The sequence below is a fragment of the Pituophis catenifer genome, unplaced genomic scaffold (assembly GCF_029215685.1).
Source record: "Pituophis catenifer annectens isolate HBS135680 unplaced genomic scaffold, rPitCat1.0.hap2 SCAF_9, whole genome shotgun sequence".
NCBI classification, from domain to species: domain Eukaryota; kingdom Metazoa; phylum Chordata; class Lepidosauria; order Squamata; family Colubridae; genus Pituophis; species Pituophis catenifer.
The window spans coordinates 3,824,540-3,851,219 of NW_027256889.1; the positions used below are offsets into that span (position 1 = coordinate 3,824,540).

At 45.3% G+C, this 26,680-nt stretch overlaps 1 protein-coding gene across 1 annotated transcript; it reads right to left on the bottom strand.

Moving 5' to 3' along the window:
• Positions 1-4,642: 4,642 nt before the first annotated feature.
• LOC139321323 (NTPase KAP family P-loop domain-containing protein 1-like) lies at positions 4,643-26,614 on the bottom strand. The gene is made up of 4 exons (XM_070949993.1): positions 26,595-26,614; positions 11,743-12,014; positions 7,142-7,273; positions 4,643-6,297 (listed from the first exon to the last, which is right to left on the bottom strand). The coding sequence occupies exons 1-4, from the start codon at positions 26,612-26,614 to the stop codon at positions 4,643-4,645; spliced, it is 2,079 nt and encodes a 692-aa protein (XP_070806094.1).
• Between the last annotated feature and the right edge of the window lie 66 nt (positions 26,615-26,680).

The following is a 26,680-nucleotide window of genomic DNA, read 5'->3' on the forward strand; positions in this document are numbered from 1 at the left end:
GAGTCAACAGAGATTGGGGAGGGGGGCTTCGTAGGTTTCAGAAGAATGTGTGGAGGAACATGTCAAGTCAGGCCAGGGCCTTTCAGGATTGGGACGGCTTGTAGTCAGGGAGGAACGGGGGCAGGATGTCCAGGAGAGGCTAAGCATGAAAAACAGAGCTCAGGCGATGAGCAACGATCACTCCCTCCTGATCCTCGAGCAAGGAGAGTGGAGAGAAGGCGAGAACAGCACAGACTGACCCAACTGCTTGGGAGGAGAGCGCCCTTCACGGCACATCTGAGGATTGAAACTCGAAAATCTGTGGAAAAAAACTTTTCAGTGAGAGGCTTCAAATAACCAAAAACCTGGTTGGTTGAGCAAGCTATAAACCCAATTCACACGGTGCAAAGCCGTGGTTTGTTCAGCTGTGGTTTACGTTAACAAACCGTAATGGTTGGTTCACCGAACAAAAAACCCCAAACCAATTACTTTTAATCTCTTCGTCCGAGGTGGTGAGCCAGTCTACACCAATGACGCTGATAGCCTCATGCTCAGCACGGGCACAGGAGGAAAAATTCTTTGGTGCACCACTGGGTGGTGTGATTTCCTTTCTATACAAGCAAAGATTTACAGTGGTACCTTGGTACCCATCGTTGATTGGTTCCGGGAGGCACGAGGAGTACCAAAAATATCAAATAAAAGGAATAATGTAGTGCATGGACGTCAAGCTTGAGTTCATTAAGGGCCGCATCAGGGTTGTGTTTGACCTCGTGGGGACCGGGGGGGCGTGGCAGGGATGGGCATGGCCAGCTTGATATCCTACAGCCCTATGCCAGTGAAAAGGGAGCCCGGGAGGGCCACACAACGGCCCTCCTGAGCTCCATTTTTGCTGGCAGAGGCACCGAGGACCAGTCCTTCGCTGTTTTCAGGACGGCCCCACGGGCCGGATCTAAGCACCTCGCGGGCCAGATCTGGCTCACAGACCTTGAGTTTGACACCCAGAGGTGGAATTCAGCCGGTTTGGACCGATTCGCTTGAACCGGTAGTGGAATTTTTTTTTTATTTTTTATTTTTATTTCCAATTTATATACCGCCCTTCTCCCTGAGGACTCAGGGCAGTGCACAGCCAGAATTAAAAACATGAAATACAAATATTAAAAACAATTAAAATCTATATAAATTTGGCCCAAAAATTTAAAAAACCACAAACCAATTAAACATTTAAAAAATTTCTTCCTAAGCCAGCCCGGCTTGCTGGAAAAAGTGGGTTTTAAGGGCACGGCGGAAGGCACTGAGGTCTTGGATTCTCCTTATCTCTGGGGGCAGCTGATTCCAGAGGGTAGGTGCCCCCACAGAGAAGGCTCTCCCCCTGGGGGTCACCAGCCTGCATTGTTTTGTGGATTGTGTAAATTGTGGGTGGACCTGCCCCCACCCCGGCTCTATGCTGTCCTATTTAGGCACATTTTTGAGGCCGGGAGCATGCGCGGAAGATGTTTTTCCATAAAGGACCCACAACACGCATCTCTACACGGACGGGGGGGGGGACCAGCACCGTCTTGCCCCTTCACTTCAGCCCCCAAAACATCTCAACGCATCCTGGATTGGTTGAGCAATCTGCAACACGCAGGTACGCCTCGATTTATGACCACAATTGAGCCCAAAATTTCCATGGCTATGTGAGACGATTGTTAAGTGGGTTTCTCCCCTTGTTTTACAACTTTTCTGCCCACAGTTATTCAGTGAATCGCTGCCGTTGTTAAATTAGTAACATGGTTGTTAAGTGAATCTGGTTTCCCCATTGACTTTGCTTGCCAAAGGGGATCATGTGACCCTGACACACTGCGACCGTCATAAATACGACTCAGTTGCTGAGCTTCTGAATTTTGATCATGTGACCACGGGGGGGCTTCAATGGTTGTGTGTAAAATGGTCATCGGTCACTTTTTTCAGTGCTGTGGTATCTTTCAACGGTCACTAAACGAATGGCTGTAACTCGAGTTACAACCAGTCCTCGCACTTACAAGTGTCTCAGCATTTCCATGCTCATATGAGAAAAATCTGGGGGCTTGGCAACCCGCGTGTACAGGTAGCCCTTGACCTATGACTACAATTGAGCCCAACATTTCTGTTGTTAAGTGAGTTTGGCCTCATTTTACGCCCTTTTTTGCCACAGTTCAGTGAATCGCTACTGTTGTTAAGTGAATAGCATGGTTGTTAAGTGAATCTGGCTTCCCCATTGACTTTGCTTGTCAGAAGGTCGCAAAAGGGGATCACGTGACCCCCCAGGACACTGCAACAGTCATAAATAGGAGTCAGTTGCCAAGTTTCCAAATTTTGATCATGTGACCCATAGAGACGCTGCAAGGGTTGTAAGCAGGGGTGGGCTTCATACATTTTAGCAAGGGGTTCACTGCCTGGTTGCCGGGTGGATGTGGCCATGGTGGGCGTGGCCTAGTTGGCCTCCTGCACCATGGCGGTGGGGGGCTTTTTGCCCTCCCCAGGCTCCGGAGGTTTATTTTGAGCCTCCGGGAGGGCGAAAATGGCCTCCCCAGGCTCCGGAGGCCCTCTGGAGGCTGGAATTCTCGAACCTCCGGTGGGCCCATTTTTCGCCCTCCCTGAGCTTCCGCGCGCGTTCTGCAATTAACTGCATCCAAAAATGGGCCGTGTGGGGACTCCTGGGAGGTGGGGGAGGAGGGGCAGCCAGGAGGTGGATTTGGGGGTTCTCCGAACTGCACAGAATCTTAGCTAGAGGTTCTCCCGAACCCCTGCGAACCTCCAGCAGCCCACCCCTGGTTGTAAGTGTAAAAACTTGTGTGAAGTTCAAATGGTCACTATACGAGTGGTTATAAGTTGAGGGCACCATGTACCCCAAATTCTACCATCTGGTGTCTTCCACTTCTATAAAAAGTAGTGATAATATCTCTTAAGTACATACACACAGGGGTGGGTTCTAAATTTTTTTGCTACCGGTTCTGTGGGCGTGGCTTATTTTGTGGGCGTGGCTTGATGGTCATGTGACAATTCTTTAGGCTTTAGCAGAGGTACTGGTCTACCAGGCTTTTAACTGCTTGCAGAGCTGTACCGGTCTACCCATTTATTTTTTGCAGGCACCGATCTACCACCATACTGCCTTTTAACACTGATCAGCTGTAGGGCGGCCCTTTGAAGCCCCGCGGCAAGAGTTTAAACAGTTTTTTTCCTTCTAGCCGATCAGCTGGGACTTGGGAGGCAGCAAATAGATTGGGGGCGGAGCCAAATAAAAGGTAAGAATAATGCGGGGGGGGAAGGGGGGGCGGGAGGGCCCAGCTCCCGAACAAAGAGAACCGGTTCGGTGACGTCATATCGTCACCGCTACCGGCTCGGCTGAACCGGGCCGAACCGGGAGGAACCCACCACTGCATACACAGGATCACCTCCCAATTTAAAAACTGAGAATTCTTCCAAGAAAACACAACTTCTGCAGCCTAGGTGAATTATTGTTTATTATGTAACTGATAGATAGCCCGGGTTCTCTCAATACTCCAAATGAAAGAGGGGGATGTCTACCCTTTCCCCCCCCTCCCCACAACAACAACCTTGTGAGGTAGGTTTGAGTTGAGTCCTTCCCCCAGTCCCGATCCACAACACTCGATCGATTGTGGATTAGTATTTTTTGTTCAGCAGCTTTTGTCGTTTTGCGATGTGTATTTTTTTCTGGCTCGTAAAATATCAAAAATATAATCAATAATATGTTTTTTTTAAAAAACCTTGGGACAATCCTGTCGGTTCATAAATATAATACTTAATCTGAGAGCAGCATGTACAGGTAATCCTTGATTTATGACCATCGTTGGGAGTAGAATTTCCATTATTAAGCCCAGCAATTTTTTAAGTGAGTCACGCTCAATTTTGTATTTTTTTCCTGCCACTATTATTAAGCGAATTACTTAAGTGAACTAATTAAGTGAATCATGTGGAGATGAAGGGAATCCAGCTTTCTCCGTTGACTTGTCGAAAGCTGGAAAGGACGCAAACGGCCATCACGAGACACCAGAATGATGCAACAGTCATAAATATGTGCCAATTGCCAACCGCCTGAATTTTGATCACATGACGATGGGGATGCCACAATCATAAATGAAGACAGGGTTGTAAATTACTTTTTCAGGGTTGTTGTAACTTCAAATGGTGTTTAAATGAATGGTTGTAAATTGAGGACTATCTATAGTCCTATAGGTGGGCAACTATGGCCCCTTTTATGCCCCCAAGGTGCTTTTCCAAAAGGCAACTGGATTTTTGTGGGTTTTTTTCCTTTGAAAACTTTTCATTTCTCATCCAAGAAGCTCTTAAAGTTCAGTTCTTAAGGTAGAACTGAAGGAAGCTTCTCGGATGAGAAGTGAAACCTTTTCAAAGAAAAAGAAAAACAAGAAAGTCCATTTGCCCTTTTGGAAAAGGCACCTTTGGGACAACCATGATCTGGATGATTGAAAAATCTCCATAGTTATTTACCAACCTATGGACTTCAACTCCCAGAAACCCTGGGCCAGGGGGCTCAGGAATTCTGGGAGTTGAAGTCCACAGATGGTAAAGAGTCCATATGTGCTGCTCTTGATCTATACAGCTTTCTGTCTATCTTGCTCCCATCTTCCCAGCTAGGTTGTTTTCACCCCAGCATCCAAGTCTTCTAAGCCCTCTTCTCTGAATTTGTTCCAGCTTTTCTGTAGGTCTCCAGAGTCGCCAGAGCCTGCAGCTGTCCCATCTTATATCTTATGGAATGATCTAAATTCACAGTATATTTCAGCAATTTCTTCCCTTCTTGAACGGTGAAGGGGAAATCGCCGGACAAGAATTTCTCAAAAAGTTCAGGGTCTCCATCCAAGGCCATGATGTTCTGGAGTTCCTTGTGCTTGGAGAACAGCTCAGGACACGTCTCCAAAAAGACGTCCCACATCAATTCCTTCTCATAATCGTTGGGTGGTTTGCCCTGCAGCTTGTCTTCCATGCGTTGGAGAATCCAACTCAAGCGACACGGCCACTGGTTGGCCAACACTATCCAACTGGCCACTGCCCGGGGACAGAGGCTGTGCCTCAACAGGTGCTGTTGCGTCATCAACCTGATCGTAACGGGGATGGTGTTGACAATTCTCCTCATCTGGATAATGCTATCTGGGATATAATGGTAGAGGCAATCTTGTTCATTATGCAAGCAGTGAAAAGCTTCATGGATGTATTGCACAGCTATCGTATCGATCTGGTGTTGGTCTTCTTGAACCACCGCTTCTAAGTTCACCAGTGCTTCACTGTTCCCTTTGGACTTGGTCACTCCCAACTCCATGTTCCTTGTGATGATGCCGTACATCAGATCTTCCCGAGTCTGGAAGGCCTCGTGCAAACAACGCATCTTGGACTTGATGCCGATTTCCGGGATGGAGAAAGGAAGCGTCACGGTGCGGTTGAGGTATAGGTAGCCGTTGTCCGCCATTCCCTTCATGGTGCTCGCCTGCTCCAAGCAAGAAGTGATGACGCAGGGGTCAACCACCAGGATGAAGATGAAGGGGGCATTCCTGTCGGAAAGGAGCGTATTGATGGCGTTCAGCACCCCAACCACCCGTTCGGGGTAGCACATATCCAAGCACGTGATCTCAAAGACAATCCTCAATCTCCGACGTTCGAAGATTTCCATGTAGTAGATAAAGCTGGTGAGGACCTCAATCTCGCTCTTCACGGCACTCATGAAACCCAGGTGGCTGGTGAACTTCTCATCGCTGGTCATGCTCTCGATCTTCTTCTTCTGGCTGATGATTAAGTGCTTAATCACGGGACTGATGGCGACGACAAAGCCGGAACCCGAAATGGCAGCCAAGGTGCCACTGAGGTATTTCAAGACTGTGCCATCCCTTATCTCTGGTACGAGGAGGGCGATAGTACCCAGGCCTGCGCCAGCGAGCAGAATCACAATAAGACCTCCTGCAGCGCAACATGTTTTCTTTTTAAGCCTCCACTCTTCTTGGGTGAATCCTGAGGCGAATTGCGGACGGCTTCCCACCACGTGGTAGAAACTGAGGGGAAGAGGACCGAAGTGGTGGCGGATATGGTCACACAGGGTGGTCACCAACCCAGCCCATAATTTGTCGCTGCCTGCATATTCCCAGGCGCTGAATCTTATGAAGAGGAACTCGATGGTTTTCCTTCGGAGGTGCACCTCAGTGATGACCGGTTGGTAGAAGACGATGTACCACAGGAGGGTCAGGTAGTTTATTCCTTCCGGGACTCGGGACCTCTGGTGAGTCCTATTGAATTCGGCTTCCTCCCTTCGGATGGATTCTTTGAGCATGCATCCTGCAAAAGTTCGTTCAGGAATGGTCAACGGAAGATCTGCCAAGCTCTCAAAGACCTTCTATCTAGAGAAGAGAATATTTGTAGCTCAAGTTTCAAATGAGGAGTCCTTGGTGCTCTCTGAGGTTGGTGGTTTTCTTGCAAATGTTTTGTAACCTAATTACGGTAGGCAACATCATCAGATGATGTCATGAAACATCTGCAGGAACAGCACCAAGCTCAGAGATCACCAAAGACTCCACAGCCCTCCTCCTCCTCCTCCTCCTTTCTCCTCCTCCTCCTTCTCCTCCTTCTCCTTCTCTTCCTCCTTCTCCTCCTGCTCCACCTTCCTTCTCCTTCTCCTCCTCCTCCTGCTGTTGCGCCACCCTCCTTCTCCTTCTCCTCCTCCTTCTCTTTTCTCCTTCTCTTTTCTCCTTCTCCTCCTGCTCCACCTTCCTTCTCCTCCTCTTCCTCCTCCTTTCTCCTTTCTCCTTCTCCCCCTTCTCCTTCTCCTCCTTCTCCTCCTCCATCTCCTTCTCCTCCAAGTCCTTCTCCTCCTCCTCCTCCTCCTGCTCCACCTCCTTCCTCCTCCTCTTCTTCCTCCTCCTCCTCCCCCTTTCTCCTTTTCCCCCTTGTCGTCCTGCTCCTCCTGCTCCACCTCCCTCTTCCTCCTCCTCCATAAACTCCTCTTCTTTCTAGCACTGATGATGTTACGTAGTGACACCAATGATACAAGTTGTGTGAGGGCACGATGACTCCTGTGAGGTCCCTTCTCTTTCCCCAGAGACCCATGGATAGAAGGAGGACTCTTCTACTATGGGATCTCCATAAATGGATTCCCCACTGATTCTCTCATTGTGGGACTGACCTGCGATCTGGTCCAGTAGGGAGTGAATGCGAGTTCCGCAGGGCGAATAGAAACCCACGGTGACCGGGGTGGAGGTATGGCACAACGTCTTCGATAAAGAGCAGCAATAAATGTCATCCTCAGTCAGCAGATCTGACGAGTGGAAAAGGGGGGGGGGGGAAAAGGAATGGAAAATAACCAGAAAGTCCACATATCAGTGTCACTCAGCACAGCACTGAGAAAAGTGACTTATGACCGGTTTTTGCACTTATGACCGTCATAACATCCCCATGGTCATGTGATCAAAATTCAGGCACATATCAAAAGGCATGTCTTTATTAACATGAAAGCATCCCAAGCGGTGATGAGATCCAATTTTTTTTACTACCGGTTCTGTGAGCATAGCTTGGTGGGTATGGCTTGGTGGGCATGGCAGGGGAAGGATACTGCAAAATCCCCATTCCCTCCCCACTCCTGGGGGAAGGATATTGCAAAATCCCCATTCCCTCCCCACTCCAGGGGAAGGATACTCCAAAATCCCCATTTCCTCCCCACTCCTGGGGGAAAATATTGCAAAATCCCCATTCCCACCCCACTTCTGGGGGAAGGATATTGCAAAATCTCCATTCCCACCCTACTCCTGGGGGAAGGATATTGCAAAATCCCCATTCCCACCCTACTCTGGGGCCAGCCAGATGTGGCATTTGCCGGTTCTCCAAACTACTCAAAATTTCCGCTACCGGTTCTCCAGAACCTGCTGGATTTCACCCCTGATCCCAGGGTCATGTGATCTTGCTAGTCGGCGTCTGACAAAGTCAATGGGGGAAGCCAAGTTCACTTAATGACCACATGATTCACTTAACAACATGGCGCCAAAAAAAAAAAAACCCTTGTAAAATTGGTCTCATATGCCTTAACAACCACCTTGCTTAGCAACACAGGAATCCTGGTCCCTTGTCTGTAACCTCTTCTTGCCTCAAGCGATGTTTCTCAACGTCAGCAAATTTACGAAGCGTGGACTTCAACTCCCAGAATTCCCCAGCCAGAATTCTTTAAGATGGATGGACTTCCATTCCCAGCATGGCTGGGCTGGGGAATTCTGGGAATTGAAGTCCACAAGTTGCCAAGACTGAGAAACATTACTAGACCTAAAACATCACTATGGAAAAACCATCCCTGACAGGCCTTTTGTTCCCCAAAGATCTGCCAGGGGGAAAAAAAAAATCATTTGAGAGTAATTAGGATAATTAGCTTGTGTAACTCATCCTATTGTAAATGCCTCAGAGCAAGAGCTGAGATTTCTTCAGTGTTTTTTCCCCTCAGGTGTGTTTTTTTTCCCCTCCCCTTTGTGGAAGGAGCTGAGTGTTTATTTACCATCCTATTTCAGGCTTTAAAATGCCGGGTTTATTTCTGGTGTGTTTTCTGTATGAAAAAAAGGAAATTTTATAAGTGTCCTCAAAGGGGAGGGGGGGTCCTCTCGGCTGGAGAAAACATGCTTTGGAGGTCGAAAGGGGTCCAAAACGTGTTCTGTTTTATCATGACAAGGTCAAAAAAGTCAAGATGGCAGCTGTGAGGAGCAAACCTCGGCCCATTCGTTACGTACTCATAAACAGCAGTAGCTGAATTGCATAGCGACTCCGCTCTATAAAAATTTTTGGTTAGCTCCTGCTTGTATTCTGAATTTCTTCAGAATATGAAATGATTTGGATTTTATAGTCCTAGGTGGCATTTTCGCATGGGGGAGCAATGTTTGAACCATCTACACAAGCTGTGCTTTTTGGAACGGTGTCCCCTCATCGTGTGGACTCCCCAAATTTGATCCTTTCTAAATTTCCCCTCCTTGCATGCAGAAATGTAGCTCCGTGAGGAACGCCACTTCCTTAGCGGCTAGTATTCCCTCGGCAAGGAATATTTGTGTAGAGATGGGTGCATCTCAGAAACACCCACACTCGACCTGCAACCTGAAATTTTATCTCAAGCGTGGATAAATTCGCCCTGTCCAATTTATAAACCTATTTAGGGATTATAGTGGCGATGGTAGGGCAACTTTGAACTCTTGTTTATATTTTGAAATCATCAGTAATGGAAACATAAAAGGAAGGGAAAGTCCCTAAATCGTTAAAGACTTGACTCAGCGAATATTTTTTTTTTTTCACCCACTTAAAAAATGTGTCTCATTAAGATTGAATCAGGGTTAATTCAGGACGACATTCACAATTCCTTTGCAAATAAACTTCTGAGCCAGCAGGAATAGAGAGGATCTGATTTTGCACCAAAATAAATACTAGTAGCTTTCAATTTACAACTGTAATAGAGCTTGTAAGTAATGACGGTCATAAAGTCAGTCATTACTGCGACCAACCTGATTTTACAACCTTTTTTATGATGCTCGTTAAGCAAAACCTATAAATTTCCTCTCTTCTGCCAGCATTTTCATTTCATTAGATTATTCTGAACTAAGGAACCAAGTCTGTGATGTCTTGAAATCTAAGAAGCTCGTGACTTGAAATTCCCTTCTTACTGAAAATAAATGCTTTTTTAAAAAATGTAACAGATTTATATGAGTGTTGTGGCCCTTCAGCGGCCTGTGCAGCTAGTAGCTGATTCCGACAGTGAGGAGGCTGGTGTGGTGCTGTGCCAGTAGTCTGTGCAGCTGGCACTCGAGTCAGACAATGAGGAGGCTGGAGAAGATGTGGAGCCAGAGACGGGGATTCAGCCAGGGCCTTCAGAACCTCCAGAGGCTCCTTTTAGTGAAGAGGAAGAAGAGGAGGAGCCTCTTCTCGATGCACGGGCGCGCAGAGCGTCCAAAAGGCAGGAATGGCTCCTCAAGAGGAAGTCTCCTCGAGAGTAAGGCTTGGGGCTAATTGGCCACTCCCTTAGCCTATTTAAGGAGGAATGCCAACTGAAGCAATTTGCAAGGAACAACTTCGTTCACATACCTTCCTGTACACATAATCATGGCCACCCGGTCACAGGACATCCAAGCCACACCCACAAAATAAGCCACGCCCACAGAACCGGTAGTAAAAAATTTTAGAACCCACCCCTGGTTGGGGGTCACCACAACATGAGGAACTGTATTAAAGGGTCGTGGCATTAGGAAGGTTGAGAACCACTCATCTAGAACGTGCTTGTCCAACTTTTTGGCTTGTCTGGGCTGCATTGAGTGACGAGGAATTGTCTTGGGCTGCACACAAAATATCAAAAATAGGTAATGTGTACAAATAACAAACTTTGTTTTTAAATATTACTTGGTGTCCAGAGCCACCATGTAGGCTGCAAGCCACAGGTTGCACATTCCTAGTTTAGTTATCGCAATGATAAAAAATAAATAATAAAGGGATGCAAAAATCTGCCAAGTGTTATTTACCAATTAGAGAGACAATAACACGGGGCTAATTAATCGGCCCCCAAGTTCATACATTCTGGAAGAACTATGTCAGGGACCAAAACCTAGCAATTTTAAGAGTCACTCAACTAGTTGCTTGCAAAGCCAGCAAGGGAAGGACCTAATGAAGAACGGAAGAGAAAACATTTAACATATTATGCTGATAAAGAAAATAACTACTGTGTATGTAATCCAGTTTTAAAAGCATACGTTAATTATTCCCCCCACGTACAGGAACTGCTGCAAATGTTAGAACTGTTACTAAACTTTGCTGAAGATTAAAAGCATTCTGATTTCTGAAGGGAAGTTTAGGGAACAACAGTGCTAACATTTGCAACAAGCAAACATGAGTTCGTTTCAAAGGACTGATGAAAAGCATTGCTCAGGCAGTCCGTCTGTTTAGCAAGTATTCAGAGTTACAACAGCGCTGGAAAAAAAACTGACTTACAACTGGTCCTCACATTTATGACTATTGCAGCATCCTACAGTCAAGTGACCAAATTTGAGTGCTTGGCAACTGGCATAGATTGCAACATCCCGAGGTTATGGGATGGTCATTTCCAGACTGGGTCTCTTAAGTTAAATTTTAATGCACAGATAGTCTTGGACTTATGACCTATACTGGGATCCAAATTATTGTTGCTAAGCGAGGCAGTTGTTTAGTGAGTCACACCTGATTTTATGACATTTTTTTGGCCGCAGGTGTTAACAAATCGCTGCAGTTGTTAAATGAATCCCACGGTTGTTAAGTGAATCTGGCTTCCCTCCATTTACTTTGCCTGACGGAAGCTAGCTGGGAAGGTCACAAATAGCCATCACGTGTCAGCAAGACATTGGATGGATATACATGATGCCAAGCCCCCCAATTTTGATCAGGTCACAATTGCTATAACAGTTGTAAGTGCGAGGACGTGTTACAGTGCCGTTGTAACTTCCAACAGTTGCTTCGAACGGTTGTAACTTGAGGATTTGCCTGTATTAAATTTGATATTTTTTTTGGGAAGAAGTGGATTTAAATCCTTGCTACCTTCCATTTGCCTAAATCAGCCTGACTAGGTGGCTCAGTGGCTAAGACACTGAGCTTGTCGATCAGAAAGGAAGTCGGCAGTTCGGCAGTTCGAATCCCTAGTACAGGTCTGTGTGAGCAGGGGGTTGGACTAAATGACCTCCAAGGTCCCTTCCAACTCTGTTACTGTTAGAAATCCAGCTGGTGTGAATTAGATGCTGGGCCTACCTTTATCGTGGTACTCGGGGTGGCTAAAATGGGTCTCCCGGTTCGAGCACAGGCACCCCATTTCGTGGCAATCCTCCGCATGGTGCAGCCTGGCGACTTCCTCGTCATAGTAACTCATCTGCGCTGGAGTTGGTGGGCTATCAACTGAACTTCCCAGGCAGATTGGAGCCTGCCAGAAGGAGATAAAGCAGACAGGTGATTCAACCTGTTTACCTGGGAAAGGTAAGTTTCTAATGAGAATAGAGGAACAAAATATGTCTATCGAGCCACATCTGGAATATATGCATTTGCAACGGCAGGATTTTTCTCTATGACTTTTTTTTTTAATTTCCAGGCTTCAGGTTACATGAAGTGGGTCCATTGAGTGAAAAAAGGAGAGGAAGGAAGGAAGGAAGGGAGGGAGGGAGGGAGGGAGGGAGGGAGAGAGAAAGAAAGAAAGAAAGAAAGAAAGAAAGAAAGAAAGAAAGAAAGAAAGAAAGAAAGAAAGAAAGAAAAGGGAGGGAGACAGAGAGAGAAAGAGAAAGAAAGAAAGGGAAGGAAGGAAGAAAGGAAAGAAAGAAAGAAAGAAAGAAAGAAAGAAAGAAGAAAGAAAGAGACAGGGAGAGAAAGAAAGAAAGAAAGAAAGAAAGAAAGAAAGAAAGAAAGAAAGAAAGAAAGAGGGAAGGAAGGAAGAAAGAAAGAAGGAAAGAGAAAGAGAAAAAGAGGGAGACAGAAAGAAAGAAAGGGAAAGGAAGGAAGGAAGAAAGAAAGAAAGAAAGAAGAAAGAAAGAAAGAAAGAAAGAAAGAAAAAAGAGAGGGAGACAGAGAAAGAGAGAGAAAGAAAGAAAAGGAAGGAAGGAAGGAAGGAAGGAAGGAAGGAAGGAAGGAAGGAAGGAAGGAAGGAAGTAATTGGTTCTTGAAGCTCCAGATTCCACTGACCTTCACAGCTGGCTCCAAGTCCTCTTTAAATTGGGGGAAAAAAGGACCAACAAAAATAAAAACCCGAAGGTGTGGCTAATCAGAAACTCCTTTTAAAGCAAGATAGGCATACCAAGGATGCTAATTGAGATGACAAAATATTTCAGCCACTGTATTGCAAAAGAAGATGATTTTAGATAGGATGGGATGCAGGCCGTGTGACCTGGATATTGAACTGTGGGAAACGGGGTTAATTCTGATGCTGTTTTATCAAAAAACAAATTTAATTTTTTCCCTCTTTTCTGTTCTTTAGTGGCATTCTTTTCCAGTGACAGAAAAACTTTACTTATAACAGGAGTCTTTGCTTTACGATCAAAACTGGGGCCAGGATTTCCATTTCTAAACAAGTTAAATTTTATGACTTTTTAAACCACGGTTGTTAACTCTGCCAAAAACAGCTAATTATCTCTCAGTGGCTTAAATTCTTCTGCAAAATAACCTGTCTTTAAGAAGAAGGTGGTTATGAGTGGGTTGGACATTGGTGTAGAATAGCTGAAGATATCATTGGGATGCCTCAGGCTCATTTAAGTCCCAGACATTCATATTCACTGATGTTTAAATCCATCTTTGTGAAAATATAATTATTTTCTCTGTGTACAGAAAAGAGTTCCACCATATTTCGGGGACTGAAAGTAAGACCAATTTTGGAGGTTGTAAAACAATCTTTCTCAACCATAGTCATTTTAAGATGTGTGGACTTCAACTCCTAGGAGTAGCTGGGAAATTGTGAGGTCCACACATCTTAAAGCATGCTGGCTGGGGAATTCTGGGAGCTGAAGTCCACATATCTTAAAACATGCTGGCTGGGGAATTCTGGGAGCTGAAGTCCACACATCTTAAAGCATGCTGGCTGGAGAATTCTGGGATCTGAAATCCACATATCTTAAAGCATGCTGGCTGGAGAATTCTGGGAGTCGAAGTCCACATATCTTAAAACATGCTGGCTGGGGAATTCTGGGAACTGAAGTCCACATATCTTAAAGCATGCTGGCTGGAGAATTCTGGGAGTCGAAGTCCACATATCTTAAAACATGCTGGCTGGGGAATTCTGGGAACTGAAGTCCACATATCTTAAAGCATGCTGGCTGGAGAATTCTGGGAGTCGAAGTCCACATATCTTAAAACATGCTGGCTGGAGAATTCTGGGATCTGAAGTCCACACATCTTAAAGCATGCTGGCTGGGGAATTCTGGGATCTGAAGTCCACATATCTTAAAGCATGCTGGCTGGGGAATTCTGGGAGCTGAAGTCCACACATGTTAAAGTGGTCAAGGTTGAGAAACGGTGATCTAGATTAAGATTATTATGCAAGCAGATTAAGATTTTTAATCCTTGGACTCTACTTTACAAATCCCAGTGGGTGGGTGTCACCCATTTAGCAAATGCAGGGCATCCATGAACGTCAAAGGTCCTTCGCTGAATATCTGCAGAACACCCGTATTAAAACATTTCCCTTTTCTTTCAAGAAATACATTGGATAAAAAACCGTGCAAGACCTCCGATGGGAACTTTGCTTTCTTAAGCTTTATGTTTGCTCCAAATGCTTCTGCGGTGCCTCGAGGGGTGGGGGGGAAGCATGCTGGCTGGGGAATTCGGGGAGTTGAAATCCACCCATTCTTAACTTGGCCAAGGTTGAGAAACCCTGCCATAGAACATTCCTTCCAATTAGTTAAGGAGATTAAATCGAGAAATGCTACGTTGGTGGCTACCCTTGGTTAGCCTTAGGTTGAAGCTGTATCAGTCTGATCCAGAAGTTCTCTACGTCCGCTGGTGTGCTACTCAGAGGAGGAGTTGTAATTGAGGGCTATAAGCAGACCTCGGCAGCTCCTTGTGATGTCAATGGGCGAAGATATAATTGCCAGTTTGAAGTGTCAGGTAAACAAGATCGTCAAGGCATGACCTCGAACCAAGCTCAGTGACTCAGCCTGCAGAGGTGGCGTTGGTTGGAGAAGGCTCACCGTGTGATCCCAACCTAACCGTGATCAAATCTTCCAGGTATTGATTAAGAAGGCATTTCCTGTATTACCTCTTCTTGTAAACCAGTGTTTCTCAACCTTGGAAGCTTGAAGATGGGTGGACTTCAACTCCCAGAATCCCCCAGCCAGCAGGCTTTAAGATATGTGGACTTCAGCTCCCAGAATCCCCCAGCCAGCATGCTTTAAGATATGTGGACTTCAGCTCCCAGAATCCCCCAGCCAGCATGCTTTAAGATATGTGGACTTCAGCTCCCAGAATCCCACAGCCAGCATGCTTTAAGATAGGTGGACTTCGGCTCCCAGAATCCCCCAGCCAGCATGCTTTAAGATATGTGGACTTCAATATGTGGGTGGGGGATTCTGGGAGCTGAAATCCACATATCTTAAAATATGCTGGCGGGAGGATTCTGGGAGTTGAAGCCCACCTATCTTCAAGCTACCGAGGTTGAGAAACACTGCTGTAAATCCAGCCTGACCAAGCAGCTGGATTTACAAATACAGCCACAAATACAGGTCGTCCTCGAGTTACGACCACCACCGAGCCCAACATTTAAGGTTGCTTCAGCGAGACATTCGTTAAGTGAGTTTTGCCCCATTTTACGACCTTTCTCGCCACGGTCGTTCACTGAGTCACACCATAGTTAAGTGAACCTGGCTTCCCCTGTTGACGTTGCTCGTCAGGAGGCCGCAAAAACGGATCGCATGTCACACACACACACACACACACACACACACACACACACACACATATCCTGGGACGCTGCAACCGTCATAAATACAAACCAGCTGCCAAGCATCAGAATTTTGATCACGTGACCATGGGGGGGGGGGGAAGATGCTACGACGGTCGTAAGTGTGGAAAAAGCATAAAACACTTTTTTTTCAGTGCCTTTGTAACTATGAACGGTCACTAAGTGAAGTGTTTGTAAGTCGAGGACTCCCTGTAAAAGCATAGCAATCTGGGTATGTGTGAATGAATGCTTGACTGCCAGGGATCCCACAAAGCATTTCAAACCTTTGCCAGATGTTTCCAACCACTGGCAGAGTTTTGATCTCACTACTATCATGGTTGCTGAATCTGGACATTTTTTAAAAAAACCCAACCCTGCCGACATCCCTGGCAGATGCAGAAAAGGCAGAGACCAGAGGTGGGTTTCAGCAGGTTCTGACCAGTTCTGGAGAACCGGTAGTGGAAATTTTGAGTAGTTCGGAGAACCCGTAGTAAAAATTCTGACTGGCCCTGCCCCCATCTATTCTCTGCCTCCCAAGTCCCAGATGATCGGGAGGAAATGGGGATTTTGCAGTAACCTTCCCCTGAAGTGGAGAAGGAATGGAGATTTTACAGTATCCTTCCCCTGGAGCGGGGTGGGAATGGAGATTTTACAGTATCCTTCCCCTGGAGCGGGGTGGGAATGGAGATTTTACAGTATCCTTCCCCTGGAGTGGGGAGGGAATGGAGATTTTACAGTATCCTTCCCCTGCAGTGGGGAGGGAATGGGGATTTTGCAGTATCCTTCCCCTGGAGCGGGGAGGGAATGGAGATTTTGCAGTATCCTTCCCCTGGAGTGGGGTGGGAATGGAGATTTTACAGTATCCTTCCCCTGGAGTGGGGAGGGAATGGAGATTTTACAGTATCCTTCCCCTGGAGCGGGGTGGGAATGGAGATTTTACAGTATCCTTCCCCTGGAGCGGGGAGGGAATGGAGATTTTACAGTATCCTTCCCCTGGGGCAGGGTGAAAATGGAGATTTTACAGTATCCTTCCCCTGGAGTGGGGTGGGAATGGAGATTTTACAGTATCCTTCCCCTGGAGTGGGGAGGGAATAGAGATTTTACAGTATCCTTCCCCTGGAGTGGGGTGGGAATGGAGATTTTACAGTATCCTTCGCCTGCCACACCCACCAAGCCACACCCACAGAATCGGTAGTAAAAAATTTTGAAACCCACCACTGACGCAAAAACCCAACAGGTCAAACTTCTCCATCCTTCCACTTTTAGCCTGGGAAAATGTCACCTGCTGAATTTGATATTTTTTTGCAAACTGATCAGGTAGATGAGATGAGAATTGGCTTTTTCAGAGCCAGCCCTTTTCTGTCTCTTCACCTGTTCTAAAAGAAGTAAGGAAGCTCACTATAAATAGCCCCAAATATGTAAATATTTCCCAAGCAGGGAGTTGGTTCAAAGTCTGGGCTATTTTTGATTCTCTGCCTTGCATTTTTCTTTCTTTTTTTTTCTTTCAGCCCAAACAATGTGGCTTTTTCGTTGCTTGGTCTACATCTTGATAATTTCATTTTGGCTTCCTTTCTTTGATGCTTCCAATCCTGTTGACTAAACCTTCAGATCTCTTACTCATAATTTAAGAAGTAAACCATAACTTTGTTTTACACCATTCTTGATGTTTTTCTCTCTCACAAGAGCTGCGGTTATATAAGCCTAAGGGAAAGGGAAAGGTTCCCCTCGCACATATGTGCTAGTCGTTCCTGACTCTAGGGGGCGGTGCTTATCTCCGTTCCAAAGCCAAAGAGCCAGTGCTGTCCGAAGACGTCTCGGTGGTCATGTGGCTGGCATGACTCAACACCAAAGGCGCACGAAACGCTGTTACCTTCCCACCAAAGGTGGTCCCTATTTTTCTACTTGCCTTTTTTACCTGTTTTCGAACTGCTAGGTTGGCAGAAGCTGGGACAAGAAACGGGAGCTCACCCCATTACGCGGCACTCGGGATTCGAACCGCTGAACTGCCGACCTTTTGATCGACATGCTCGGCGTCTTAGCCACTGAGCCACCGCATCCCTTTTATATAAGCCGAGTTACTTAAGGTTAATTTCATCTAGTTTGGGTGATGGAACATCTGCAAGAAAAGAAGCAAGTTCAGAGAGCACCAAGGAGCCCTCAATTCAACCATTGATCACATAAGCCTCCAAAGCGAAATCTAGGCATTTCACCTTCTAGCAAACTGTGTGACTCAACCTTGAATCAGCTTATTCTTTCCGATATTTCAAAATTCCTTATAGAAGAGAGTAATAGTAAAGGAATGACACCCATTTCTTTTCTTTTATTATTAGTATTTCTTAATTCATGTCCATACAAGCTTGGCTGTTTTGGAGAAGAAGAATTAAAAATTCGTGGACAGTTTCCTTTCGAAAGTTTGTGATCATTTTCGTGAGATTCCCATTCTCAGATAATGGCTAAATATCTCCAGCTCAATTTTTATGTACGATGAAGCCTGGCTTTCCAAGAACGAAGCAAACAGGCCACGGATATTCCTTCTAGACAGATTCTACTTTACATTTTACCTCCACTTAATACAGATAATATTGATTTATCGCGGGACAGTTGTTAAGTGAATTTCATCCCATTTTACGACCTTTCTCCCCCACCGTTGTTAAGTGAAGCCCTGCGGGTGTTAAGCTAGCCACATGGTTGTTAAGTGAATCTGGCTTCCCCATTGCCATTCCTTGTCAGAAGGTTGCAAAAGGGGATTGCGTGATCCCGGGAGGCTGCAACCGTCATAAATACGAATCCGAATTAAGCGTCTGAATTTTGATGACGGGGATGCTGCCATCGTCATAAGTGTGAAAAGCGCTTCCTTCAGCGCCATTGTAACTTCAACTGGTCACTAAACAAACTCTTCTGGTAAGACTTGGGGGAGTCATTGAATCAACCTGATATTGTTAGGAAAAAAATTATACAGCATTTTTTTTCCTGTCTCGCCTTATCAACATCCGAGAGAGAGAAAAGAGAAGATCTTTTAAACACTGCTGGTGCCAGGATGATAAAAAAAAAAGCCCCTTGGCTGGGAATTATGGGAATTGAAGTCCGGCACACACCCACAGGTTAGAGAAAGTTCTTTGGGTCCTGTGGTATCTTAGTACCTCCTTTTTTAACAGGCGAGGAGGAAGAAATAAGAACATTGGAAGCTTAGTCACCCCAAATGGCCACCCCCACTTCAATATCCTTCTGGGTGCAGAATTGGGGTGGGGGGAGAGGATACCCTGTCATTTTAGCAATCTCTCTTTTTTTTTTCATTCATTCATTCAGCCAGCACAAGCCCCTTGCCCTCTCTGAGGTCCTACCCACTCCTCCATCTTGGAAAAAGACTCACCCCAGATCACATGAGATGCTTGGAGAAGACAGCCGAATCCCCAGCTCTAAAGATTTCCTCTGGTCTCTATCTCACGGGTACCCAAAGCATCTACTTGGTTGAGCTGGCGGGGATTTTACAGGTCTTGGCAAGGCACCGGTCCTCAAGATTCGTCTCCTCGCATGCAGAACGTTTTGATGCGTTCCTCCTCCAGAAAACCTCGGTCCTTACAGGTTGTGGATTGCGGCAGCTCCTTTCAATCTCCCTCAACCTGTTTTTTGGGCCCAGATTGCGAAAGGTAGCGAGGAGTAGCTTTTGCCATTCACACCTCCACCTTGCCAGCGAAGAAGTGCACAGGCCAGACTGCAGGAGGCAAAGCAAAACCTAACCAAACCCTGGAATTATTTTGAATGTGGGTGTCCTTTTTTTTTTCTTCCCTCTTTCCTTGATGTTCAGGTTCCTTTCCTCAAATTCAGGCTTTGGATGGTCCAGGTTGTCCCAAAAAGATCGAACAAGGTATAGAAACACCTTGTAGGTGAACATGCCCGTATTAATCATTCAAGAATTGATGACGATGATGACGTTATCCATTCAGTCATGTCTGACTTTTGGGGATTTTACGGGACCGGGTCTCTCTGGAATCTTCCAATCTTGCGCCACAGGTAGTCCTCGACTTACGACCACAATTGAGCCCCAAATTTCTGTTGCTAAGCGAGACGGGGTTGTTAAATAAATTTTGCCCCCATTTTAAAACCTTTTATTTATTTATTTATTTTTGCACCACCGTTGTCCATCACTGCAGTTGTTAAGTTAGTAACACGGTTGTTAAGTGAATCTGGCTTCCCCCTTGACTTCCCCCCCCGTCATAAATATGAGTCAGTTGCCAAGCTTCTGAATTTTGATCATGCGACCACGGGGTTTCTGCAACCGTCTTAAGGGTGAAAAACGATGCTAAGTCACTTTTTTCAGTGCCATTCTAATTTTGGTTACTAAAGGAATTGTTGTAACTCAAGGACTACCTATATTAGTCTTAACCTGCACTTTTAAAATTCAGCTTTGCCTTTTGGCACCAAGATCTCGTTTCTCAATCTTGGCCGCTTGAAGATGGGTGGACTTCAACTCCCAGAATTCCCCAGCCAGCTAGGCTGGCTGGGGAATTCTGGGAGTTGAAGTCCACCCATCTTCAAGCAGCCAAGATTGAGAAATACTGCCTTAAAGACACCAGAAGTCCACGAATAAACTTCCAAACCCTCTCCGGGCATTGCAATTTTTAACCCAGCCAATGATAAAGTGCCCAATTGGCATTCATTCATTGGCATTCAATAGCTATTTTAGCTATTTTATTTTAGCTATTTCACATGACATCAGATGAACCCTTCGTCCTGCCTCTGCCCATTCTGATGTCCTCTTCTTTGTTTTGGGAATGTCGCTTCTCACTGGCTGGGCCAAAAGCCCAATGTGGCTTTCCCCTCCCTCAAACGTGTCACACATCCCAAATCTAGATCCTGTTGGAAGCCGTGGGAATTCCTTTCTGAATCAGCGTTGGGTTCTGGTAAAGACACTTGCACTGTTTCCTGAGAAAATGGGCACGCGTTCAAGGAAGACTCAAAGTCCCAGCCAGCTTCAACCTGAGGGCCTTCTTGCAAGGAAGGAAGATCTTGGAAGTTTTGCAATGCTTCTCTAAGGTACGTTTCTGCCACCTACTGGTCTTGATGATCTCTAGGAGCCAGATCACGTCACACACTGTCCGATTTGGCACTAGCTCTTTGAGTCTTTCGACGCCCCTGTTTGGCGTCGGCTTTGATGGTGCCCATCCATCAACGTTCTTTGAAGGCCTCTTACCGCTAACTCTTCCCAACATCATTGCTTTCTCCAGGTCCCCCATATGACACGGCCAACATACGTGAAGTGCGGTTTTGTGATGATGTCTTCCCATGCAGCGGTGGGTTTCACATTACGTTACTGCCGGTTCCTTTGGGATAAACCATCGTCCCCCCAAATAGGAATAACACAGTGCTTTCCAGCCCTCTCTAAGCAGTTTACAGAGTCAGCCTCTTGCCCCCAACAATCTGGGTCCTCATTTTACTGACCTCGGAAGGATGGAAGGCTGAGTCAAACCTTGGAATTCTGGGAGTTGAAGTCCATCTGTCTTAAATTCGCTAGCATGCTAGCTGGGGAATTCTGGGAGTTGAAGTCCACCTGTCTTAAATTCGCTAGCATGCTAGCTGGGGAATTCTGGGAGTTGAAGTCCACCTGTCTTAAATTCGCTAGCATGCTAGCTGGGGAATTCTGGGAGTTGAAGTCCATCTGTCTTAAATTCGCTAGCATGCTAGCTGGGGAATTCTGGGAGTTGAAGTCCATCTGTCTTAAATTCGCTAGCATGCTAGCTGGGGAATTCTGGGAGTTGAAGTCCGCCTGTCTTAAATTCGCTAGCATGCTAGCTGGGGAATTCTGGGAGTTGAAGCTCACATATCTTTAAAGTTTGCTAGCGTGCTTTCTGGGAAATTCTGGGAATCGAAGTCCACCAGTCTTAAAGCTCGTAACCTGCAACTAGGAAATTCTGGGAGTTGAAGTCCACCCATCTTAAAGCCCATAGGCTGCTGACTAGGGAATTCTGGGAATCGAAGTCCACCCATCTTACATGCATGTTGGCCAGGGAATCCTTTTACCTGTAGACTTGCCAACTCCCTTTCGGAAGGCTAATTCCTATACCTGTCCAGGTTTAGTCCATAAATAGAAAAACCGGTGAAAGGGATGAACTCCCTGCCACATGAAAAAATACTACTGGGGCCACAAAAAAATTTCCAGGAATAACTTGGGCTCCCTCTTCCCAAGGAGTTAGCAATCCCATTTTTTTTTTGCCGTGGACTCGATGGCCAAACTAGGTTCCCTCCTCTGGGGAACCGGAAATATTCACCTGTGTGATGTTGACGGGCAAAATACCTGCAGCTGAAAACAAGGAAGCTTCCCAAACCATCTTTATTTCAATTTCACTTCGGGTCCCGAAAGGTGCTGGGCATATGGGGAGCTGGGAGAAGGGTCTTGCATTGGGGAAGACCACAAAAGCTGGAAAGAGATGGGTGAAGGGCTACCGTCGCCTCCTCCTCCCACCAAGCCCTCCGTTGGGTCTCCGGGATGGCTGAAATGCAATGCATGGCCATCATGGGTCGAAGGCTGCAAAGTTGCCTACCTTTCTGTTTGCTTCCACTGGATCATGCTCTTCTCCTTTAGTGGACATGTGAGCTTGGTTGGTGCAACTTCCTTGCACATCAGTGAAGCTCAGCCTGCGTCTTCCTCATCTGTGGACTTCAAAGCAACTGTGGAAGTCCTCAATTATCTCCTTCTTTTGATCCCTCCCATGGCTCTCATCTGCAAACAAAACCCCCCTCCCCTTCCTTTCTTTGATTTTTGTGAATGATAGAGGAATGCTGTGACTAAGCCTCGGAGCAGCACAAAACGTGGGACCTTCGCCAATCAAAATAATTATTAGCCGTGAAGCGGAAAATCAAGCCGGACCAGGGACCAGCAGTGGCTGCTAAGAGAAAAGAAATTAAACACACACCTTTCCTTCTTCTCCACGTGAGTTACGGCTGGGGCACTTATTTCATTTATTTTATGGTATTTATATGTATAGGTAGTCCTTGACTTACAATTTGTTACTACCGGTTCTGTGGGCGCGGCTTGGTGGTGGTGGGGGTAATGTGACTGGGTGGGCATGGCCAACTTTTTTTTTTTTTTACTTGGTCGAAGAGGTTGTTAAAAAAAATGCTTTTAAAAGCCTCTGACGATCAGGCAATTTAGCTGGGATTGCCAGAGGCTTTTAAAGGCATTTTTTTTCCTACAGCCTCTTCGGCCGTAGAGGTTGCAGAAAAAAATGCTTTTAGAAGCCTCTGACGATCCCAGCTGAGCCACGCAATCATCAGAGGCTTTTTTTTTTTACTTTTAAAAGCATTTTTTTCGGCCGAAGAGGTGGTAGAAAAAATGCTTTTAAAAATTTAAAAAAAAGCCTCTGATGATCGCGCGGCTCAGCTATGCATGGGGGGGGAGGGGGGGCAGGGATTTTTGCTACCGCTTCTCTGAACCACCCGCCTCCATTGCTACCGGATCGGGCGATCTGGTCCAAACTGGGAGCATTTCACCCCTGGTTCAAAGTTACAATGGCATTGGAAAAAAAAAAACAGCGGTCACCGTTTTTCACACGATCTTTGCAGCATCCCCGTGATCATGTGATCAAAACTCAAGATGCTTGACACCTGGCATGTACTTATGACGGTTGCAGTGTCCCGGAGTCACGTGATCATCTTAGCGACCTTCTGATCAGCAAAAATAAACGGGGAAGCCAGATTCACTTAACAACCATATTACTCACTTAACAACGGCAGCGGTTCGCTTAACAGCTGGGGGGGGGCAGGAAAGGTCGTAAAAATGGGTCGAAATTCATTTTTAACATCTGCCTCGCTTAGCAACAGGAATGTTGGGCTCGACTGTGGTTGTAATTTGAGGAGGTCATGCATTTCTATGTTTTATTTTACTGATTCTGAAACGGGAGTCATTTCCTTTTGCGTTTTGGTTTTTCTTTTTTTCAACTTTTCAGATTGACCGAACAGACACCGGGACTGAATTGGAGAACTTGGATATGGAAAACAAATACTGGTAAATCAGAATAGATCTGGAAGGGACCTTGGAGGTCTTCTAGTCCAGCCCCCTGCTCAAATAGGAGACCCTCTACCATTTCAGACGGCTGCCCAGTCTCTTCTTAAAAACCTCCGGTGATGAAGCACCCACAACGTCTGGTGGCAAGCAGTTCCACTGACTTATTGTCCTCCCTGTTAGGGGAGCTTCTCCTTCATTCCAGGTTGCTTAACGATTACCGGAGAACAATAGCAGAAATGCTGGCATCATTGACACACGGTGCTAAACAATCTGTCTGCTTGCTTTTTGCCGTAATGTCTTGGGTGAACCCAGTTAGCAGAATCTGGAATCCATGGTTGATGGCTTAACGTGTGGTCAACCTAACCTTGAGCTGATTCCGCAAAGCAAGGATAAGCAGGTTATTAAGATCTGGATATGATCTTTCACCATCCATCGTGTTTTTGCAAACACTGTCTCTTCTGACTTGTTGCATGAACCACTTGTGGAGACATATCTACAGGGAAATCTCTATCAAGAACATCTACCTTACTTTTTACAACCAGATCAGTGTTTCACAAACTTGGTAGCTTGAAGATGGGTGGACTTCAACTCCCAGAATACCCCAGCCAGCGCTGCTGGCTGGGGGATTCTGGGAGTTGAAGTCCAACCATCTTCAAGCTTCCAAGGTTGAGAAACACTGCATTAGAGAATGATTCCTGCAGATTTCTTAATTTTCCAAACGCTATTAAGCACAATTACAGTTGTTGCTAATCTCTCGGGTACCTTCGCTTTTCTGCTTTTTTTTTTTCTTTCTTTCTTCTTTTTCTTCAAACCACAGGTTTCTGGGTTGTCGGAAATGCACCGCAGTTTCCTGTGCCGCGCTTGTGTGGCCCCAGATGCAACTTCACGGAGGAAAGATGATGCAGAAAAGAAAAGAAGATGCAGAAAAATGAGTCGCTTCCCTCGGTCCAAGTTGCACGAAGGCTTCGTAGGATCAGACAGACCGTGATTTTAATACAAGCTTTGGCCAATATCCTGCCTGTGTGTTTGCAACAATTTGGGGACAGGATGATGCAAGGAGAAGGCAAAATTGTGTTTGCTGATTATTTTGTACAATTACAAAATGGGGCACGTACACATTCGTTTATCGACTGCTCAAGTGACACGTGTGAAAAATATAATAAAGGGAATATATATTTAATACTGCATGTTTTGACGGCAGCAAGACCTGTACTTGCACAACATTGGAAAAATGAGGAAACACCTTCAGATGAAAATATAATTAAAAAAAATATTAGATTGTGCAGAAGTGGATAGGTTAACATTACAAGCAAAGGATAAAGAAGACACAGAATATTTTTTTTTAAAGTTGGGATTTGTTTTATCAAAGGTTGGATAATAAAAGTAGAAATTAGAAGTTGGAAGAATGCTATTATATACAAGCCAAGAATATTATTACCACTATTATTATGTAAAATGACCCAGACAATACACTGTTTATCAAATACTTACATATGTTAAATGTATAAATACAAATGTATAAATAAAAATACTAAAAAAAAAAATCTTCTTAAGAAAAATAAGGGGATTGGTTTTAGGTCAGGGGTCTGCAACCTTAAACACTCAAAGAGCTATTTGGACCCGTTTTCCCACAGAAAAGAAAACACCGGGAGCCACAAAACCCTTCCTGTGCCTGAATATTTCTTGAGCGGCCACAAAACTAGCATATATAGACGAATTAAATGTTTTGTTTTCTTTTGAAACTTTTCTTTTCTTGGATTCATCCATGGTTTTCCTACTGGGGGTTGAAAAGCTCAATAAATCGCGTACCGGTGGGTGTCGCACATTGGCGATTGTGACACATATTTTGAGTGACAGGGAGCCGCAGCAGAGGGGTGAAAGAGCCACATGTGGCTCCAGAGCCGCAGGTTGCTGACCCCTGTCCTAGGTGGTGCGAAGGAATTTGTGAATCATTTTTCTTTCCAAAGTGGGTTTTGCGTACATATGGAATATTGGGAAATCAGATTCAGAAGCAAAGGTTAGGAACTCAGTACAATCATTAACTGTGTTGGGTGGGGAGGATGAGTTCTGTAGTCCCAACACATACAGAAGAGAATGGAATGAAGATGTTGTTTCAATATTAAACTCCTTGGTTTTAAACTCCCTGCACCTAAGTGTCCTTAGTAGCAATTACTTAAAAGAAAAAAACAAAGAGTAAATCAACTATACAATTTTAAGTATGTATAATGGTCTCCTTTGGCTCCGTCTTAACTGAGATGAAATAATTAATAATAATTAAGTTGAGAACAATGCCCAATTAGCATAGCTTCATCCTTTCCAAATCAGATAGGCATTAAAATAAAGGAAACAAACCAGACACGCCCGGTTGATGCTTCTTTCAATTACGATGCCTGGATAAAGTCACACAAATGAAATGCCAGATTTTGCTGGGCTGACCAGCTTTGGTAGCATTTAAATAGCTTAGCTTTGACTCTGCATCCCAGTTGCCCTGATCAGAATAACAGGATAATAACAGAATAACAGAATTGGAAGGGACCTTGGAGGTCTTCTAGTCCGATCCTCTGCTCAAGCAGGAAACCCTGTATTATTTCATACAAATTGTTGTCCAATCTCTTCTTAAAAACATCCTGTATTGGAGCGTTCATAACTTCTGGAGGCAAATCATTCCATTGATCAATTGTTCCAACTGTCAGGAAATTTCTCCCTAGTTCTAGATTGCTTCTCTCCTTGATCATCCATTGCTTCTTGTCCTGCCCTCAGGTCCTTTGGAGAATAGCTTGACTCCCTCTTCTTTGTGGCAGCCCCTGAGATATTGGAACACTGCTATCATGTCTCCCCATGTCCTTCTTTTCATCGAACTAGACATACCCAGTTCCTGCAACCGTTCTTCATATGTTTTATCCTCCAGTCTCCTAATCATCTTTGTTGCTCTTCTCTGCACTCTTTCTAGAGTCTCCACATCTTATTTACATCGTGGCGACCAAAACTGGATGCAATATTCCAAGTGTGGCCTTACCAAGGCATTATAAAGTGGTATTAACACTTCCCCTGATCTTGATTCTATCCCTCTGTTTATGCATCCATACTGTTATATAGGTAGTCCTTGATTTACGACCACTCATTTAGCGACGGTTCAAGGTTACAACGGAAACTGAAAAAGTGAATAATGACTCTTTTCACACTTACAGCTCTTGCAGTATCCCCATGGTGGCGTGATCAAAAAATGTGGGTGACCAAAAAATTGAGGAAGAAAAATTGGATTGCCAACATGA